At 45.7% G+C, this 20,603-nt stretch overlaps 2 protein-coding genes across 3 annotated transcripts in view; one reads left to right on the forward strand and one right to left on the reverse strand.

Moving 5' to 3' along the window:
- The window catches only part of NPC1 (NPC intracellular cholesterol transporter 1), a 105,997-nt gene extending 99,349 nt beyond the window's left edge, over positions 1-6,648 (forward strand). The window contains exon 25 of the mRNA XM_040431901.1: positions 5,822-6,648. Coding sequence (XP_040287835.1) covers positions 5,822-5,904 — 83 coding nt within the window. The 3' untranslated portion in view covers positions 5,905-6,648. The remainder of the gene's footprint in view (positions 1-5,821) is intronic.
- Positions 6,311-20,603, reverse strand: part of RMC1 (regulator of MON1-CCZ1) — a 39,841-nt gene continuing 25,548 nt past the window's right edge. For both annotated transcript variants that reach the window (XM_040431903.1, XM_040431902.1), the window contains 3 exons: positions 16,954-17,022; positions 14,528-14,753; positions 6,311-6,445 (listed from right to left, as the gene is read on the reverse strand). In XM_040431903.1, coding sequence (XP_040287837.1) covers positions 6,366-6,445; positions 14,528-14,753; positions 16,954-17,022 — 375 coding nt within the window. In that variant the 3' untranslated portion in view covers positions 6,311-6,365. The remainder of the gene's footprint in view (positions 6,446-14,527; positions 14,754-16,953; positions 17,023-20,603) is intronic.

A 20,603-nucleotide genomic window follows, 5' to 3' on the forward strand; every position in this document is an offset into this window, starting at 1 on the left:
TGTTCCTACAGGAAACACACTTTGATAGCGACTCCTCCTTCCGTTTTGCCTCTCACTTGTACCCTATTGCTTACTCGGCTACTCATTGCCGTCGGAGGGCAGGGGTCGCCATCTTGATATCTGTGAAGTGTCCCCTCAGAATCGAATCCTCAATTCTGGACCCCCAGCGGCGTTATATTGTTCTTCGTGGTCACTTGGCAGATAAACCCATTACTTTATGTAACATTTATGCCCCAAATACTTCGCAGATCCGCTTTCTCGGCGGAATCTTCCGCAAGGTTTTTGTTGCGGGAGCGGACTCTCTGGAACCTTTGGTGCTTCTTGGCGGGGACTTTAATGCCGTTTTTTCTGAATCCATGGATCGCTTAGCTCTACCGGGCAGGCCGGTACAGTGCTTAGCTAGGGACTTATGTAAATTGGTGCGGAAATATTCCCTGTATGACCTTTGGCGTCTCACTTACCCCACTGACAGGTCCTTCTCCTTTTACTCTGCCCCACACAGCTCCCACACCCGTATCGATTGTTTCTTTGGTACAATCTCGACCCCCAGGTTACTGGAGGGGGCAGACATGGGCCAAATCACCTGGTCTGATCACGCCCCAGTGCTGGTCGACATTAGTAGTGGGTCGGGTCATGTTTGCCAATGCCACTGGAGACTTAATGACTCCCTTTTGAAGCAGCCCATCACTAAGGAGGAACTTCGCGAACATCTGAAGTCCTACTTCGATCTGAATGAGGGGTCAGAAAGGTATGTCCATCCCCTGTGGGAGGCCCATAAGGCGGTCATGAGGGGGCATTGTATTGCAATAAGCTCTAAACTAAAGAAGGACTCTGTTGCTCTGGTCAGGACCCTTACCTCCCGTTTGTGAACCCTAGAGGACAAGATGGCTGCTTATCCCTCGCGCTGCACACTGAGACGAATCGTCGACACTAGAGCCCAACTGAAGAGTCTAGCTTTAGGTCGTGTCAACAAGCTACTGCTTTACACACGACAGCTTTACTATGCCTGGGGCAACAAACCACACACTTTACTGGCCAGACAACTTAGGAACCGCACTCCCCAAGCGGGTACGAGTGCTATTAAGGGGGCGGATGGAACGAATCACTATGACCCCAGAGTGATAGCAGAGAGGTTCTCGGCCTACTACACTGCCCTATACAACCTATCCTCTGACCTCCCCTCCGATGAGGGACTTAGAGACAGTGCACTCCAGTCTTACTCAACCTCCTGTCACCTTCCTACCCTGCCAGCCTCCGATCTCTCCACCCTTAACAGTCCGGTTACTCCTGAAGAGATAGGGGAAGTGGTTGACCGCCTGCCTGAAGGTAAATCACCAGGACCTGACTGCTTTTCGTATAAATATTATAAGACTTTCAAGACCGAACTAACTCCTCACTTAGTGACCATTTTTTATCATTTCCTAGCTGGCAACGCATTACCTGCGCCGATGTCTCACTCTTACCTCACAATGATCCCGAAACCCGGGAAAGACCCCCACGACTGCCAAAATTACAGGCCCATTGCCCTGCTTAACTCAGACCTTAAGATCTATACCAAGGTACTGGCCTCCCGACTAAACGTTTTTCTCCCCTCCCTGATCCATAAAGACCAGGTAGGATTTGTGCCAGGCCGCCAGGGAGCTGATAACACATGTAGAAGCATTGACTTGATAGATGTTGTGTCTCGCTCGAGGGGGGAGGCGCTACTTAGTTTAGACGCCGAAAAGGCATTTGACCGCTTAAGGGCTCTTTCACACTTGCGTTGTTGGGATCCGGCGTGCACTTCCGTAACACCGCAAGTGAACAGAAAGCATTTGAAGACTGATCAGTCTTCAAAATGCGTTCAGTGTTACTATGGCAGCCAGGACGCTATTAAAGTCCTGGTTGCCGTGGTGGGGAGCGGGGGAGTAGTGTGCTTGCCGTCCGTGCGGCTCCCGGGGTGGCGTCGGGGCACCCCTTGCGCATGGAGCGCCCTGGCGTCGCTCTGGGGCGCCCCACTACACTTTACCATGGCAGACAGGACTTTAGCATCCTGGCAGCCATGGTAACCATTCAGAAAAAGCTGAACGTCGGATCAGGTAATGCGCCGAAACGACGTTTAGCTTAAGGCCGGATCCGGATTAATGCCTTTCAATGGGCATTAATTCCGGATCCGGCCTTGCGGCAAGTGTTCAGGATTTTTGGCCGGAGCAAAAAGCGCAGCATGCTGCGGTATTTTCTCTGGCCAAAAAACGTTCCGGTCCTGAACTGAAGACATCCTGATGCATCCTGAACGGATTTCTCTCCATTCAGAATGCATTGGGATAATCCTGATCAGGATTTTTCCGGCATAGAGCCCCGACGACGGAACTCTATGCCGGAAAAGAACAACGCAAGTGTGAAAGAGCCCTAAGCTGGCCATTCCTCTTTGCTACTCTGCAAGCATACAGTCTTTCTGGCCCCTTCGTTCACGCCATACGTAGCCTATACTCCTCCCCCACAGTGACAATCAAACTCTCCCATGCCCAGTCTCGACCCATATGCATTGCCAACGGGACGAGACAAGGGTGCCCCTTGTCTCCTCTTATTATTTGCTATGTGTATCGAACCCCTGGCGGCCAAAATCAGAGCCTGCCCGGACATCAGAGGTGTTTAAGTTAGGGACAAGGAGTTCAAGCTATCTCTATACGTGGACGACATCCTTCTTACCCTACCAAACCTCCACTCCATTTTACAGGAATTTGGTCGGCTCTCGGAGTATAGGGTCAACACCCATAAAACTGAGGCCCTCCCTCTTAATGTTCCTCAGGCGGCCCTGAGCTCTCTTAAGATGAACTTCCCTTTCCAATGGAAGAGGGATTCCTTGAGATACTTGGGTGTTGATCTTACGCCCCGATATGGGGACCTCTATAAAGCCAACTTCCCACGCATATATGTGGAAATCAGGGGTCTTCTGGATAAGTGGCACGCTCTCCCGCTGTCTCTCCTGGGACGCATTGCCGCGACTAAAATGACGATCTTGCCCAAACTTCTGTACCTCTTTGAGACTCTTCCGATTGCAGTTCCCCTCAAGGATCTGAGATCCACCCAATCCCAGCTCCTTAGATTCATATGGGCGGGGAGATGTCATAGAATCCCAAGGTCAGTCCTCCTATCGAGTAAGCACCAAGGTGGGCTAGGAGTACCGGACCTGGCCAAATATTATTGGGGGCAGCCCAACTACGCTATGTCACGGCCTGGGTTTCTCTGCACCTGTACTCTGTCTGGATGCAGATAGAAAGACTGGCTGGCTCCGATACATCCCAACTCTATGCTATGGTCAGGATCCCATGGCGCCCTGCCAGTTAGGGATCTTTTAAGGCCTATGGTCTGCACTAGATCCATATGGCAGTTATGTAGCGGTCGGTTCCCTCTGGTTTCTACCCACTCCTCCATGACCTCCTTTCTGTATCACCCTAAGCTCCCCACTAGTCTTACCGCATCCACGACGAGACCATGGTTTCAGCAAGGGGTGTTCAGGTTTGCAGACATTGTGGACCCCTTCACTAGGGACCTTTTGCCGTTTCCAACCCTCCAGACCAAATATGATCTCCCCTCCTCCTCCAATTACTTTTATATTCAAATTAATCACTTTGCCCAGGCCATTTTTTCGGGGGTTACAGTCTCCCTCCCGACTGCCTTTGAACGCCTCTGTAGGGAAGGGGTACATGTGAAGGGTCTAATTTCTGAGATCTACTCCATATTGCTGACCCCCTTTCCCGAGCGGGTCCAGAGACACTCCTACATGGTACGGTTGGAGGAATACTTGGGGAAGACCTTACCGGACACAGTTTGGCACCTTATATGGAGGAGGGCAGCAAAATCCTCAATGTCTGTGCTACACCAGGAGAACCAATATAAAATTTTGAAGTACTGGTATCACACTCCTGACCTCCTCCATAGAATGAACCCAGTAGTTCCAAGAGAGTGCTGGTTACATTGCCCGATATCTTCTGGGACTGTCCCAAGATACGCTCCTATTGGACTGGAGTAGGCACCCTTCTGAGTGATATTTTTGCAGTGGAAATCCAGCCTGACCCTCTGTCCTTCCTGCTTAATGTGGTTCCTCATCAGGTTAAAAAACACTCACTTAAGTTAATACTAATGATACTTACGGCAGCCCGTTGTCTAATACCCCGATGTTGGAAAAGCTTTGAACCACCAAGGGTCTCCGATTTGTATGCTAGGGTGACGGAGGTCCGAAAACTGGAATACTCCACAGCTATGTTTCAGGACAAAATTGCACTCTTCAATGCCATATGGGATCCCTGGGACGATAACTGGGCTACGAGACATCCTTAGAGATCTTGCGAGAATGATGTGTCTCTTCCCCCCCCCCCCCCCCCCCCCCCCCCCAGTGTCTTTGTTGTTTGTCTTGTCTCTTTGTTATTAGTTTGACGAAGCATGTCTTTTTGAGAGGCATTGGGCTCTTGGGGTGCCCTCCCTACTGCCTGAGGCCTTCCTGTTCTGAGATATACTGCTCAAATGGTCCTATACTGGATTGATTATAGACAGACATAGTTTATTCTTTTTCTGTGCACTTTATTGCCAAATTATTGCTCGACATTTCTCTTTCTATCATTGAATGCTATTAGTGCTCAGTTACTGTGAATACGATGCTTTACCTCTTACTTTGTACTAATGTGCATGAATCTGTTGTGGATATGCTTTGTCATTTCTTTACTCTTTAATAAATATACAATTATAAACAAAAGAATAATAGTAGCAGGCACTCGCTAATACAGCTGGATTCACTTATATTTTTTATCCATTTTTTTTGCATTAATAAAGCATATCAATAAAAATTAATAAAATCAGCACTTTGATGAAGTGGCTCAGTGGAATTGATTGCTAACAGTCACTGTATGTTTGTACAAACATACAGTGACCGTTAGCAATCAATTCCACTGAGCCGCTTCATCAAAGTGTATACAACACATCTAGCTAAATAGCTGAGAAGTCACAGAGCTCTGATTTTATAAATTTTTATTGATATTTTTTATCTGCATTTTATTGCCTCAAAGCATACTTGTATCCAGCTGTATTAGCGAGTGCCTGCTACTATTATTCTAAAAATAAAATTGTATGACCTTAGGGGAGGCACAAAGGCAAAAAAAAAAATCATCATAGGCCACACTGCAGCTTCTACCCTGGCCCCTGGAGACCATAACTCATACATCTCCTATATCAAATTGACAGTTATGAAAAGGGGACATAATTTGAAAGTATTTTAGTTGCAGTTTGTGTTAGGCCGCGTTCACATCTCTGTTTAGGAGATCCGACGCTAAAGCCAGCTGTTGGCCCGACAAAAAAAGGTTGCATGCAATGGTTTTTGTCCGGCCAAAATCCATCGCAGTCAATGGGGATCCAGAAGTGACGTAGAGGATCAGTCTGCTGGATCTCCTAAATTGAGATGTGAACACCTTAGTAAAACAAATGAAAAACCATGAAAGACTTTCAGTTTTCACAGGTATAAAAATATAAAATAAAAGCAAAGCCCCATGTATCACTGTTAAATGGTGCAAAAAGTAGTTACATAATTGAATTGGGAGGGGGGAGTAGTCTTTCAAATATATACTAAAAAAATGAAAATGTACTTTGTCAGGAACGGGTGTAAATGGCCCAGTCTTGAACTGGTTAATGGATCTTTATTTTACTTGCTTATATAGCACCTGCGTTTTCCGCAGACATTATCCTCCCCACTGTTATCCTTCAGCCTTGTGAACCAGTAATGTATAGATGTAATATCTTGGTGTTGCAATGTTGATAATTCCTTTACTTCTACTTGGATTATTTCTTCCAGGGCCACGAGTGAACAAAGCTAAAGTACAAGCTGCACAGCAGAGAATAAGAGGCACAGAACGAGAGCGACTTCTTGCCCACTAGGACGACTGGACCCTCGGTGGAGCGTTCATTGCAGGAAAAGTGTGGATGAGCTCAGTAGTGTGTTACATACAGTGAATCTGAACAAACATTACAGCTGACAGCCTCAGGAATAGACTCTACTGGGACAACAGTGTTATAATGTATACAAGAGGATTTTTACTGGTATAGAGAAGTTACATTTTCTTTTTTTTCATACTTTTTAATTTAAGGGGAAACCAGATGTTTTCTAAATGCAAATACCAATGCAAGTTATCCTGCTCCTTTTTATTTCACATTCGTATGTTTCTCAGAGAATCAGATAGTATATTTTACTAATTGGGTTGCTAAATCATTAACTATTTTACATAAGAAAATATATGCAAGATAAGGAAATAAAAAAGGGGAGACCATTTTATACCAGAAGGTGCATGGACTTTTATTAGAATAATAAATAAACTTTCTACAGCTTTTATATATGTCGGCTAGGAAGCAGTGCTCTTCAGCAGGGACTGTTCACCAAAGAAATTTTTGAAGAAAGCCACGTGTTCTTCACAGTGTTCTCCTGGATGGAAGAAAAGAGGTGGTGAGAAGATCGGCCCTGTCTGACATGTGCATTGCCAAAGAGCAGTGTTTTTAATGAAGCTCTAGAGTGGATGGACACTGACCAGATGTAGCTTCCAATTTGTCTTATTTTTAAGGGAAACTAAACCTGATTTATATAGGTCTTTTTTCTTTTTCTTTTTTAAATAAAACATGTCAAACTAATGGTCTGTTCTTATTGCTTTGTTAAATTTGGGGTAAATTATTGCATTTCATGTCTTACCTACCACTTGGTATTTCAGGTATTGTCCAAGAGAAAAGATAGAGGATTTTATAGCACAACTTTCCAGTAATAGCAATTGTCAGATACAAAGTATGTCCCTGGACTGTAGCTCCCTAGTTAAAATTAAAAGGTTGTTCTACACTTGTAGAATAGAAGCGGACATGTTATACATTCCACGAATACTTATAAAAATGTGGACTATCAATTGGAGGAAATGCCATCAAAAGGCCATGTTCACCCCTACAAACTACTCAATACATTATAATACACAGACACTTTTTTATAATAGGGAATTAAACTATTAAGTTGAGTGGGAGAAATTCTGGTACGGTCTCATGGATTGAGTACAAATTAATCCAAGAATTATTTCTTGTAAGAATGAATATCTAGACTCCAGATCTTACATTAATAATGTGGTATGGCAATTGCGGTTTTCCATTAGTAGTTTTACTCCATTAAAATGGTTATACCATGATTGATGTAAAAACATAAAAATCAGACATCATATACGGTAATAGATGACTGTCTCTTTCTAACAAAGCTAGAACCAGCCATATACCTTAGTGACCCAGATATCTGTACATTAATTGCTCCAGTTGTTCTGCTAGATTTATTTCAGGCTGGCAGCTTAGGGGTGTGTTCTTTCTGCCGTAACTCGTTCCCTGTAACTGCCCCAGCCTCTGACAGAAGATATGGCTGGTGACAGCTGAACACTGAGGACTCTTTCACGCGGACGTCATGTTTTTGGCCCGGATAAGATGCGGTTGAGTCGCGGGAAAATGCAAGATTTTTCCGCGCGAGTGCAAAACATTTTAATGCGTTTTGCACGTGTGTGAGAAATCGGCATGTTTGGTACCCGAACTTCTTCACAGAAGTTCGGGTTTGGGTTAGGTGGTGTGTAGATTGTGTTATTTTCCCTTATAACATGGTTATAAGGGAAAATAGCATTCTTAATACAGAATGCTTAGTACAATAGGGCTGAAGGGGTTAAAATTTTTTTTATTTTATTTAACTCGCCTTAATCCACTTGTTCGTGCAGCCCGGCTTCTCTTCTGTCTTCATCTGTGAGGAAAAGGACCTGTGGTGACGTCACTGCGTTCATCACATGATCCATCTCCAATCCTCTACAGAGTGCAATCCTTCGTTCTTGAGACAAAACCTTCCTGGACTGTCCCGTGCTTCTATCAGTGGCAGCTCACCACTTAAAGGGTTTCTGTCACCCCCCCTAAAGTCATTTATTATTATTTTTTTGGCTCCTTAAAATTCTTATGCTGCGATTTATCAATATAGGGCTCTTACTCCTTTTCGTTCAGTAGTTTATTAAAAAAAATGGACTTTTATAATATGTAAATTACCTCTCTACCAGCAAGTAGGGCGGCTACTTGCTGGTAGCAGCCGCATCCTCCTTTCATAATGACGCCCCCTCCTTATGTTGATTGACAGGGCCAGCGAACGCGCTTGTCCTGTGGCTGGCCCTGTCTGCGTTCAAAATCTCGCGCCTGCGCCGTACCGGTCTTCAGTCGGCGCAGGCGCACTGAGAGGAGGGCGCTCGCTCGGCCGCTCCTTCCTCAATGCGCCTGCGCCGATGACGTCACATCTACAGCCGGCGCACTGAGGAAGGAGCGGCCGAGCGAGCATCCTCCTATCAGTTCGCCTGCGCCGACTGAAGACCGGTAAAGTGAAGGCGCGAGATTTAAAACGCAGACAGGGCCAGCCACAGGACGAGCGCGTTCGCTGGCCCTATCAATCAACATGAGGAGGGGGCGTCATTATGAAAGGAGGATGCGGCTGCTACCAGCAAGTAGCCGCCCTACTTGCTGGTAGAGAGGTAAATTTACATATTATAAAAGTCCATTTTTTGAAGAAACTACTGAACGAAAATGAGTAAGAGCCCTATATATTGATAAATCGCAGCATAAGGATTTTAAGGAGCCAAAAAAATAATATGACTTTAGGGGGGTGACAGAAGCCCTTTAATCTACTGGTTGCTCCACCCTTCCAACCTATCCAAGGGCAGGTCCTTCCTTCCTCTCAAATGGTCAGTCCTAACTACAGACGCAAATCTAAGCAGCTGGGAAGGCGTCTTCCTTGACCAGAGAGTCCAGGGCCAATGGTCCCACCTAGCGGCATATGTGCAGGCCAGCTATGTGATCCTCCCTACACACGTTCACAAAGCTTTATAGGGTGCATACTTTTGCATCCTCCAATGTGGCTCTTGGTAGCAGGGTGCTGCACCAGGCTGTGAACTGACAGCATTCACACTACTACAGGTAAATCTTGTCTTCCCACCCATAGGGACTACTCTAGAACATCCCAAGGTTTTTGCTGTGTCCCCCAATGACAGACGAGAAAATTAGATTTTGTTACTCAACGTAAAATTACTTTTCTCGCCCATATTCATTGAGGGACACGGGAACCGTGGGTATAGCTATGTCCTCTATGAGGCGTTGACACTAGGTAGAAGCTGTTAGCCCCTCCCATGGCAGCTATACCCCCTCCAGCCTGGAGAGAGAGCTTCAGTTTTTTCTAGTGTAAATAGGAGGCAAGACCTCCCTGCTCCGCAGCCTAGCTCCTTGAAGATTTTTTATTTTAGTTTGTTATTTTTTTCCTTTTCAGGTGGGAAACAGTGGTCGCCTAGCCTCCCTGTCCTCCCGATGGAGCATGCCAGCGTTGGCCCGCCACACAGCCTCCTCCCCCACAAGAAGACAAGGTGGACCAGCCTCGCTCCCCTGCATCCCGCCAGCGGAAGGGTCACCTATCCAAGTCCCTCTTCCAGTGTCCTGCCACTACGGTGCCAGTAACTTAAGAGGTGACCCTGCTGGAGAGGAAGGGTGAAGATGGCGGCAGGACAGATAAGTAATGCCTGCGTGACTCGGCCGGCGGGGGTGATCTTTATTAGAGGAAGACAATAATTGTCCTTCCCTCTCTGGGTCCCTCTCCTGCACACCCTAAGGAAAAGGAGTTACACCATTTGGATGTTGTCAGGGCTCTGAAGATTTATTTAGCAGCCTCCGGTCCCTTCTGGCGTACGGACTTCCCTTTTTGTCATTCCGGAGGGTCCTCGCAAGGGATTGGTGGCCTCCAAGGTGGCAACCGCACGTTGGATTCGGTCTGCAATTGCAGAGGCATACCGTGCCCGGGGCAGGGTTCCGCCCTTAAGTGTCACGGCTCACTCCATCAGAGCGTTGGGCTCGGAGGAATCGCGCTTTTGTGTAAGGCGGCTACTTGGTCCTCCTTACACACACACACACACACACAAAATTTTACCAGGTGCATACCTTTGCATCGGCGGACGCTGCCTTGGGCCGCATGGTCTTGCAGGCGGCAGTTTCTTATATGCTTGCAGGGACGCTTGCTTTCATGGGTCTGTGTTTTTTTTTTTCCCCCTCCACGTGGACTGCTTTTGGACGTCCCACGGTTCCTGTGTCCCCCAATGAATATGGGCGAGAAAACAAGATTTTTGTAAAACTTACCAGTAAAATCTCTTTCTCGCTCTTCATTGGGGGACACAGCACCCACCCAGTATTGTTGTTCGGCCACAGTTGCGGCGGTTACTGGTTAGAACCCAGTTGGGTCCTTTGGCATGGTTGGTGTTCCACGTTTTTTTTTTTCGTTGGTTGGCTTGCTTCTCCTACTGCTTGTGCACAAACTGAAGCTCTCTCTCCAGGCTAGGGGGGGGGTATAGCTGCCATGGGAGGGGCTAACTGCTTCTACCTAGTGTCAATTCAGACCTGCGGTTTGCTGCGTTTCCGGTCCATTCGGGTCTCCGGTGACCCGATGAACCGGAAAAGGACTGTGATCGGTGCCACCAATCTCAGTCCGAGCATTTGGGGGCGGAGAGAGGTGGAAGATTCAAACTCCTGGCGCTCCTCTCTCCCCTCCTCTTCCTGCTGCTGCACCTGCACCGTACTCACCAGCTCCTGCGATCCCCCCCCATCGGCACCCATCACCCTCCAGGTAGGTTAGGGTCAGTGAGGGAGAGGCACGATTAGGCAGGGATAGAAGGGAGAGTTAGTTAGGGGAAAAACAAAAAAACTTTAACTGATTTATTGTTTTTGGTGGTTGGGGTCCACAGCACTTAGCTGTGAGACCCTAGACCCACCCAGTAGTGCTGCCACTTTTTTTTTTGCGTGCACTGACTGTGGCCGGCACTCTTAGCGTCCAGCCACTGTTAGCGCATCGCCCGCCCCACCGCTGATCAGCAAGTGTGAACTGAATATTTTTTTTTACTTTTTAGTACGTGAACACCCGTGCCCCACACACACACGCACGCACGCACGCACATACAATAAAGTTTTGCACACACACACACACACACACACACACATACATACATACATACCTACCCATGGCCCGCCGGCTGTTCTCGGTGGAGGAGGCATACGCCCAGCTTGCCTCAGACTCTGAGAGCCCCAGTGAGGATGAGGATGACCCCACGTTCCTCTTGTCATCCTCATCATCAGATGACGATGAGCCCCCAAGATGGCGGAGACGCCGCCAGGGGCTCCACATGCTAGGGACCCTGTGGCCCACACCAGTACTAGCCGCCCTGGGGCTCGTACTGGTTTCCCGGCCCACCGGAGCCCCCTACCGGTGAACTTAGCTGGTGTCCCCCAGTGGATTTTGAGCCCGAGATTCCAGATTTCGTTGGCAATCCAGATTCCCACAGTGGGCTTCACTGAAATGAACTTTTTTTTTTCAGTGACCCATTTGTGAATATGATGGTGGAGCAGACGAACCTGTACGCCCAACAGTTCGTTGCTCAGCACCCGGGCTCCTTTTTGGCTAGACCCGGTGGCTGGACGCCGGTCAGTGCAGCCAAGATGAGGACATTTTGGGGCCTCGTGCTGCACATGGGTCTAGTGCAAAAACAGAGTGTCAGGCAATACTGGAGTGGGGACATACTCTACCAGACCCCACTCTACAGTATGGCCATGACACGCCCCCGGTTTGAGGCCATCCGGAAATGTCTCCCGGTTTGAATCTGTAGTTTGCAGAAACACCTCATATGTGGTCGTAAATGGCTATATAGCCACACGGCAGGGCATAGAACGAAGGGAACGCCATATGGTTTCTGGAAGGCAGATTTTGATGGACTGGTTTATTTACACCATGTCCCATTAGAAGCCCCCCTGATGTAGCCTAGACTACAAACTCCAAAAAAGTGACCCCATCTAAGAAACTACACCCCTCAAGGTATTCAAAAGTTACTTTACAAACGTTGTTAACCCTTTAGGTGTTCCACAAAACTAAATAGCAAATGTAGAAACAATTTTAGAATTTACATTTTTTGTTACCTTGCCTTAAAAAAGTGTAATATAGAGCAACCAAAAATCATATTTACCCTAAAATAGTCCCAAAACAACAACCACGTTATCCCGTAGTTTTCTAGATGGGGTCACTTTTATGGAGCTTCTACTCTAGGGGTGCATCAGGGGGGCTTGAAAGGGTACATGGTGTAAATAAACCAGTACAGCTGAAATGGGACATGGTATAAACAAAACCAGTCCGGCAAAATCTGCCTTCGAAAACCCATATGGCGTTCCCCTGCTTCTATGTCCTCCTGTTTGGCCAAACAGTAGTTTAGGACCACATATGGGGTGTTTCTGCTAACTACATTATCAGGGCAACCCATATTGAGTTTTGTTTACTTTATTACTGGAAAAAAGGGATTAAAATGGAAAATTTTCCAAAAAAATCTAAATTCTTAAATGTTATGTCCATTTGCCATGAAGTCTTGTGGAAGACCTAAAGGGTTAACAAAGTTTATAAAATTAGTTTTGAATACCTTGAGGGGTGTAGTTTCTAAAATGGGGTGGTTTCTATTACGTAAGCCTCACAAAGTGACTTCAGACCTGGACTGATCCATAAAAAGTCGGATTTGGAAAATTTCTGAAAATTTCTAAATTTGCTTCTAAACTTCTAAGCTATGTAACATCCCCAAAAAATAAAATGGCAGTCCCAAAATTATACAAACAGAAGTAGACATATGGGGAATGTAAAGTCATCATATTTTTTTGGGGTATTACTATGTATTACAGAAGTAGAGAAACTGAAACTTTGAAATTTGCTAATTTTTCAAAATTTGGGGTAAATTTGGTATTTTTTTTATGCAAAAAAATTTACTTTTTTGACCCAATTTTAGCAGTGTCATGAAGTACAATATGTGACGAAAAAACAATCTCAGAATGGCCTGGATAAGTCAAAGCGTTTTAAAGTTATCAGCACTTAAAGTGACATTGGTCAGATTTGCAAAAAATGGCCAAGTCCTTAAGGGGTTAAAAGCTATGGACACCTTTTTGCACTAAAAATCAATAACCCCATATCTTACTGTAATGCAGCACATAATAAAATTGCACTTGTTAGTTTCCTGGTATCAGCTTTGCTTTACATGCACTCAGAAATGCTCTTCTATGAGAGTCACTCGCTGTTCTCATCTGCTCTGAGAATCTGTGGGCGTTCCTGTGGATTTCACATGCACCAGCACAAGCTCTGCTGCCCCGCCCCCACATCCTGTTACACAGCACAGCTCTCAGCCACTTACATATAGGCTGCCTATAATCAGCAGATCTATTTCTCACTTTCCATTCTGTAGAAAGGCTGTTATTTGTAGATACAATAGATATTTCCGCTGATAACGTTAGTGTAGCAATCTACAGTCAGAAGCATGGTACACACAGGTAATTCTGCATAAGCGCTGTCAGCCGCAGGGAAGGGGGCGTGGTTATCTTGACTTGTAGCAAGGAGGCCGCTGCCCCCTTGACTTCAAGCATGACTAGAGAAGCACGCCTGAGCTTTAGCCGCATCAGCCTTTAGGAAGAAAATTGTCGGAAACACGCTGCTGGCTACTGTCAGGTACTGCTGGAGGCTTCGGATGGTTTTTGGAAGTGACAGGTTCCCTTTAAAAACTTTGTTGCATCACCATATTCTGCACCCATCACTTTTAATATTTCAGTCTACAGAGCTGTGTGAGGGCAAGCTGTAATTGTTATTGGTACCATTTTAGAGTACATACAACTTTTTGATCACTTTCTATTCAATTTCGGCCATTTTTTTTTTTTTTTTCCTGTTACTTCGTTCACTGTACACGATAAATATTTTTATATTTTAATAGATCAAAAATTTTCAGACTAATGTATTTTTTTATTTCTGTAAGTAAAATTAGGAAAGGTGTCATTTTAATTTAGTTTTTTAAATATTTTAAAAAGCCTTTTTTCTACTGTAATTTTTAGTTCCGTTAGGGGACCTAAATATGCATCAGGAACTGGGAGCAGGATTGCATCATCACTATCTACTGTACAGCAACCCTGCTTCCCATTTTTGTCAGGCTGAAGAGTTTCTTCTCTACAACGGTTAGTAAGGGAGCGATCGTATATAAGACATGCTGTTAGCCTGATTGCAAATCTATGCAATGGAATGGGTGGATACAGATAAGGGATGTGGAGATCTGAAAACTGTAACAATATCTAATGAAATTAGTCCACAAAATTCTTTTACCTATTGATATTTATCCCCTTCGTGATTCAACCCTTCCCCCTGCTCCCTGCCTTCCAGGAGCCATAACTTTTTTTTTTATTTGACCACTGTATCTGAGAAATTAAATGTCTGCGGTCGGCAACACTACCAATCGCTGGCATTAACTGCTGGTGTCTGCTGTATGAAACAGCAGGCGGCTATGGAGCTCACTCTGCTCCAGAGTGGGAGCCATCTTTAAGGGGTTAAAGAGGAATACATAAACAGGTTCAGTTTGATCTCATTCGCCACATGTAGTCACGTACAGTATCTAAGAGTAATGCAATCATGTATTATAGGACTTCTAACCTGGTGTAAAATTAGGGTTCCCACGTAGACGTTGGTTTCTTTGTTCAAAGAAGCGGAAGACTGTATAAAAAAGCATATTGTCGCTGGTCTGCTTAGCTGCATCTAAGAATTTACGGGCAGAGGCACTGTCATGTCCTCCAATGCTGCGTACAAATCTCAGAGCTGCCAGAACTTGTTGCTTTGATAACAAGACCTCAACAATTTCATCATTGGCTGTTGAAAGTCTCTGAAAAAAACAAAGCAACTTTGTAAATAATCGATTATAAATATTGATCAAAAATTGTCTCCAACTCACATGCAAACCTATGTGCCTCCATGTCCAGGCCACAAACCTTGTGTAATACAGGGCTTGACAAATTTCCTTGGAATCTAGGAGCCAGCTAAAAAAGTTAGGAGCCAGGCGGAGCCGCTTCATAAAATCTATATTGCGATATAATTTTAAGCATGTGCGATATGCGATATATTGTTTTCTATATTTGGGGGGAGGGGGGTGTTTAAACTTTTTTTTTTTTTTACTTTTTATTTAATAACTATTAGCCTCCTTAAGGGCTAGAACCCTTGTCATATTCACCCTAATAGAGCTCTATTAGGGTGAATAGGACTTTACACTCTCCCTGCTGCCCTGTGCTTTGTGCACACAACAGCAGGAAGCTGACCATGGCAGCCAGCCTATCATGTGCCCCCCAGCCTCTGATCAGCCCCCTCTGGTAACAAACCCACCACCCCTCCCTCCCCAGTATTAATCATTGGTGGCAGTGGCCACAGGGTCCCCCTCCCCCCCCCCCATCATTGGTGGCAGTGGGCAGTTCCGATCGGAGTCCCAGCAGTGTAATGCTGGGGCTCCGATCGGTTACCATGGCAGCCAGGACGCTACTGAAGTCCTGGCTGCGATGGTATGTTAGTGAGCAGCATTATACTCATGTGCGCCGTGATCTCCGGGAGCTCCTTCTTCTCATAGGTCTGTGCGGCGCATTGCTAATGCTATAAGCATTAGCAATGACCCGCACAGACAGAAGGAGCGCCCGGCGGCCACGGCGCACGCGAGTATAATGCTGCTCACTAACATACCATCGCAGCCAGGACTTCAGTAGCGTCCTGGCTGCCATGGTAACCGATCGGAACTGCCCACTGCCACCAATGCAGACAAACATTCCTGGCACCCGACCTCTGACAGGACGCTGTGATCCGCGCGGATCACAGCGTGCAGTCATAGGGGCCGGGATATGGCCGGCACATTGGTATTCAGGCATTCATTGGTGGCGCAGTGGCCACAGTCCCTCCCCTCCCCTCCTCCTCCTCCTATATCGTTATACATGTGTTAGGTAGGTTTGCAAAAAGAAGAGGACATATGACTTCAGGATCAGACTACCCAGGGCTTGTTTTGCATGAAATGTAGTATCTGTTAGGTCTCATGCAAACAATGGTATTTAGCATCTGTGTCCAATCCACATTTTTTGCGGATTGCACAGGGACCCATTTATTTCTATGGTAAAAAAAAATGGACAGCACACGGATGACGTCTGTCCACATCTGTATGCCTGTTCCGCAAAAATAAAACATTTCCTATTATTGTCTAGGTTGTGGGCAAGAATAGTCATTTCTAAAGATGGGAGTAAGAAAAATGTAGATTGCACACGAAAGGTATCCATATTTTGCAGGATCGTGGTTTGCGGACCGTAATACTGACACAGCCGTGTACATGAGGCCTTAAAGGGAACCTGTCATCAACGTCATGCTGACCTCACTGAGGGCAGCATAAAATAGTGACAGAAATGCTGATTTCAGCGGTGTGTCACTCATCAGCTAAAAGTAAGTGGTTGCTGAGAACCAGCATCATAATCATTGCAGCCCAGGCCTTGAGAAGAGTCCTGGTTATTCATAATGTCCTGCTCTCCCCGTCCATCTGCTGATGATTGGCAGTTTTCTCCTACAGAGGAAAGGGAGAAAACTAGGTAGAAGCCGGTCAGTCATCAGCAGGTGGGCAGGAGAGCAGGAGTTCATGGATAACCAGGACTCTTCTCAGGTGGCCGGGACTCTTTTCCAGGCCCAGTCTGCAATGATTGTGATGTTGGTTCTTGGCAACCACTTACTTGTAACTTATAAATGACAGACCACTGAAATCAACTCACCTGTCTCTACTTTATTCTGCCGTTAGTATGGGCAGCATAAAGGTGACGACAGGTTCCCTTTAACCTTCCATAGAATATACAGATCCAAATTTAGACCTTCTGATTTAATAAACGAAAATATCTCAACGACTGCTACTCTCACCTAATGGATCCTGTACTTCATAAAGTTTTACTATACAGTTTATAATAATGTATGCAGCTCAAGTACTTGGTGACTAAATCTAATACCAATATTTCAGCCCCTTCTAATATAATGATCTGGGGATATAAAGTAAAGTCTGGCAGCCTTTATTTTACCTTTAACATATCAAGGGAAAGCTGATGTGCTGGAGGATAGACACTTTCTAAAGACAACAGGAGACACGCCTGTAAGCAAAGAGCAATTCACATTAACACACTGGAGTCGATCAAGTTTTATTTCTCTGTATTTCAGCTAAAAGAGTCTGGAACACTGAACTTCAAGCTATAAGGCCACGGTTTCACAATCTATGCAAGCCACAGACAATCTGCTAGTAGCCGGAATAACCGCTTCAAATGCTTTGACTGCTATGTTGTATGTCATCCAAAAAAACAGTATCATAAACACTACTGCTCAAGTGCAAGAAATAATACATTTATTGAATAGAAATATATATTAAAAGCACTGGCTGTAACAGCCCCGCAAATTCAAATAGCACCAATAATAAGCGGTGGGGGAACGCAGCAGAGAGAAAAAAAAAAGGGTTCCATATTTAAAGGGTTTGTCTGCTTTTTACTATTGATGACCTATCCTGATGGTAGGTCAATAGAAAAAGGCCAAAGTAGACAAAGCTAAGAGAAGTACACTGAACAAAAATATAAATGCAACACTTTCGGTTTTGCTCCCATTTTGCATGAGCTGAATTTAAAGATCGGACACATTTTCTACATACACAAAAGACCCATTACTCTCAAATATTGTTCACAAATCTGTCTAAATCTGTTCTAGTGAGCACTTCTCCTTTGCCGAGAGGATACATCCCACCTCACAGGTGTGGCATATCAAGGTGCTGATTAGACAGCAGGAATATTGCACAGGTGTGCCTTAGACTGCCCACAATAAAAGGCCACTCTGAAATGTGCAGTTTGATCACACAGCACAATGCCACAGATGTCGCAACGTTTGAGGGAGCGTGCAATTGGCCTGCTGACTGCAGGAATGTCTACCAGAGCTGTTGCACGTGCAATGAATGTTCATTTCTAAGGCCTCTTTCACACTTGCGTTGTCCGGATCCGGCGTGTAGTCCACTTGCCGGAATTACACTCCGGATCCGGAAAAACGCAAGTGTACTGAAAGCATTTGAAGACGGAACCGTCTTCCAAATGCGTTCAGTGTTACTATGGCACCCAGGACGCTATTAAAGTCCTGGTTGCCATAGTAGTAGTGGGGAGCGAGGGAGCGGTATACTTACAGTCCGTGCGGCTCCCCGGGCGCTCCAGAATGACGTCAGAGCGCCCCATGCGCATGGATGACGTGATCCATGTGATCACATGATCCATGAGCTTGGGGCGCCCTGACGTCACTCTGGAGCGCCCGGGGAGCCGCACGGACGGTAAGTACACTGCTCCCCGCTCCCCACTACACTTTACCATGGCTGCCAGGACTTTAGCGTCCCGGCAGCCATGGTAACCACTCTGAAAAAGCTAAATGTCGGATGCGGCAATGCGCCGAAACGACGTTTAGCTTAAGGCTGGATCCGGATTAATGCCTTTCAATGGGCATTAATTCCGGATCCGGCCTTGCGGCAAGTGTTCCGGATTTTTGGCCGGAGCAAAAAGCGCAGCATGCTGCGGTATTTTCTCCGGCCAAAAAACGTTCCGTTCCGGAACTGAAGACATCCTGATGCATCCTGAACGGATTTCTCTCCATTCAGAATGCATTAGGATAATCCTGATCAGGATTCTTCCGGCATAGAGCCCCGACGACGGAACTCTATGCCGGAAGACAATAACGCAGGTGTGAAAGAGCCCTAAGGCACACCTGTGCAATATTCATGCTGTCTAATCAGCACCTTGATATGCCACACCTGTGAGGTGGGGTGGATTATCTCGGCAAAGGAGAAGTGCACACTAACTAATTGATTGATTAAAATTTAAAAAGTGCACATGGCAAGCTTGATAGAGTGAGAAATGCATTTTAACTTTTATTTATTTATATAGCACATTTAATTGCAATGTTGTTGCCCAAAACATACAGTTACATTAAAACATACATTCATAAAAACATTAGCAGCATTATCAAGCCTAGCAGATAAAGGTATGACCCCATGCATTTGGAGGGGTCTCAGCATCTTGACGTAGAATGGAGGTGAAGGTGTGCTATCCGTTTGATGATAATCAATGTTCACAACCACTGTTTCCTGGCAGCGCTCATGCACCGTTATGCAGGCTCTGAGCACCACATTACTATGTACCTCTTGGGCACATTCACTTTCACAAACCTCCATTTCCACTATGCTGCTGTGGGGCGCCGGATCCCGAAAGCGTGGATATGAAAAGTCCAGTTTAGTCCAGCGTATCTTTGCAGCTTTAGATCTCTTTCCTTTAGATGGCATGATGATATTCACACAGCTCTAATTTCTTTTCGTAAATGTAGCTAGTTGAAACCCCTCAAATACTCTCTACTGTATAAAACTTATTTCAAAACTTTTGAAGGGGTTGGCCGCCCTAAGTCTCAAAGATCCGAAGTGCCCCGGACAATAGCCCAAACTATGAAGTATTTAGATCATGCTAAATGTGCTGGCTAGATGTGATTTTTCTAATCTGTTCACCATGACATGTTCCCCTGAGGAGCTTCCTCGGACAGGCTGTGTGGGCGGAGCAGCTGGAAAGTGAAAGTAAATATCCCAGCATGCATTGCAGCGGGGGTAAGAGTAGGGAGCTGACAAAAGCTAGAGCAGAAAAATCAGGACATGATTTCTAAACTGCCACCACTCCCTCATTTCCAAGCCACCTACACAAATCTTATATCAAAACGTTCAGCTATCTCTGCTGCCACGGCTAAGCCATAGTCCTGATAGTTGTCACAATATGACCATTTGTTTGCAACTCCCGCCGCACATTGACATTCATTGAAACCCCACTCTAGCCACCTCAAATGTGAAGGGCAATTTCTAAACTGCGACTGTGCCTTCATTGTTAATAGTTCAGAGACATGCTATGCATCACAATGTAGGTCGGGGTCTTGTGATTCTCACAATATAAAGCTCTTCGCTGTAGGATTTAGAATTTTTTTAACTACAACCGTTTGAAGATGGCAACCGCCAGTGAAGTGACCTCTCTTTACTGCTGGGACTGGGGTGGGCTTTCTATTGTTGTGTCTGTGCAGAAGTCTGAGGGGCTCTTGTCTCTATAGGAACAGAGGTGGGCGGGGATGTCATGTGACTCCTCCTCTGAAGATGCTGGCTGCAATGCATGCTGGGATATTTACTTTCACTTTCCAGCTGCTCCGCCCACACAGCCTGTCTGAGGAAGCTCCTCAGGGGAACATGTCATGGTGAACAGATTAGAAAAAAAGACATCTAGCCAGCACATTTAGCATGATATAAATACTTTACAGTTTGGGCTATTGTCTGGGGCACTTTGGATCTTTGATACTTAGGGCGGCCAACCCCTTCAAAAGTTTGGAAATAAGTTTTATACAGTAGAGTATTTGAGGGGTTTCAACTAGCTACATTTACGAAAAGAAATTAGAGCTGTGTAAATATTATCATGCCATCTAAAGGAAAGAGATCTAAAGCTGCAAAGATACGCTGGACTAAACTGGACCTTTCATAGCCACGCTTTCGGGATCCGGAGCCCCACAGCAGCATAGTGGAAATGGAGGTTTGTGACAGTGAATGTGCCCAGGAGGTACATAGTGATGTGGTGTCACACGCTTAGAGCCTGCATAACCGGGCAGGAGCGCTGCCAGGAAACAGTGGTTGTGA

This window comes from Bufo bufo, chromosome 5, assembly GCF_905171765.1.
Source record: "Bufo bufo chromosome 5, aBufBuf1.1, whole genome shotgun sequence".
Taxonomy (NCBI): Eukaryota; Metazoa; Chordata; class Amphibia; order Anura; family Bufonidae; genus Bufo; species Bufo bufo.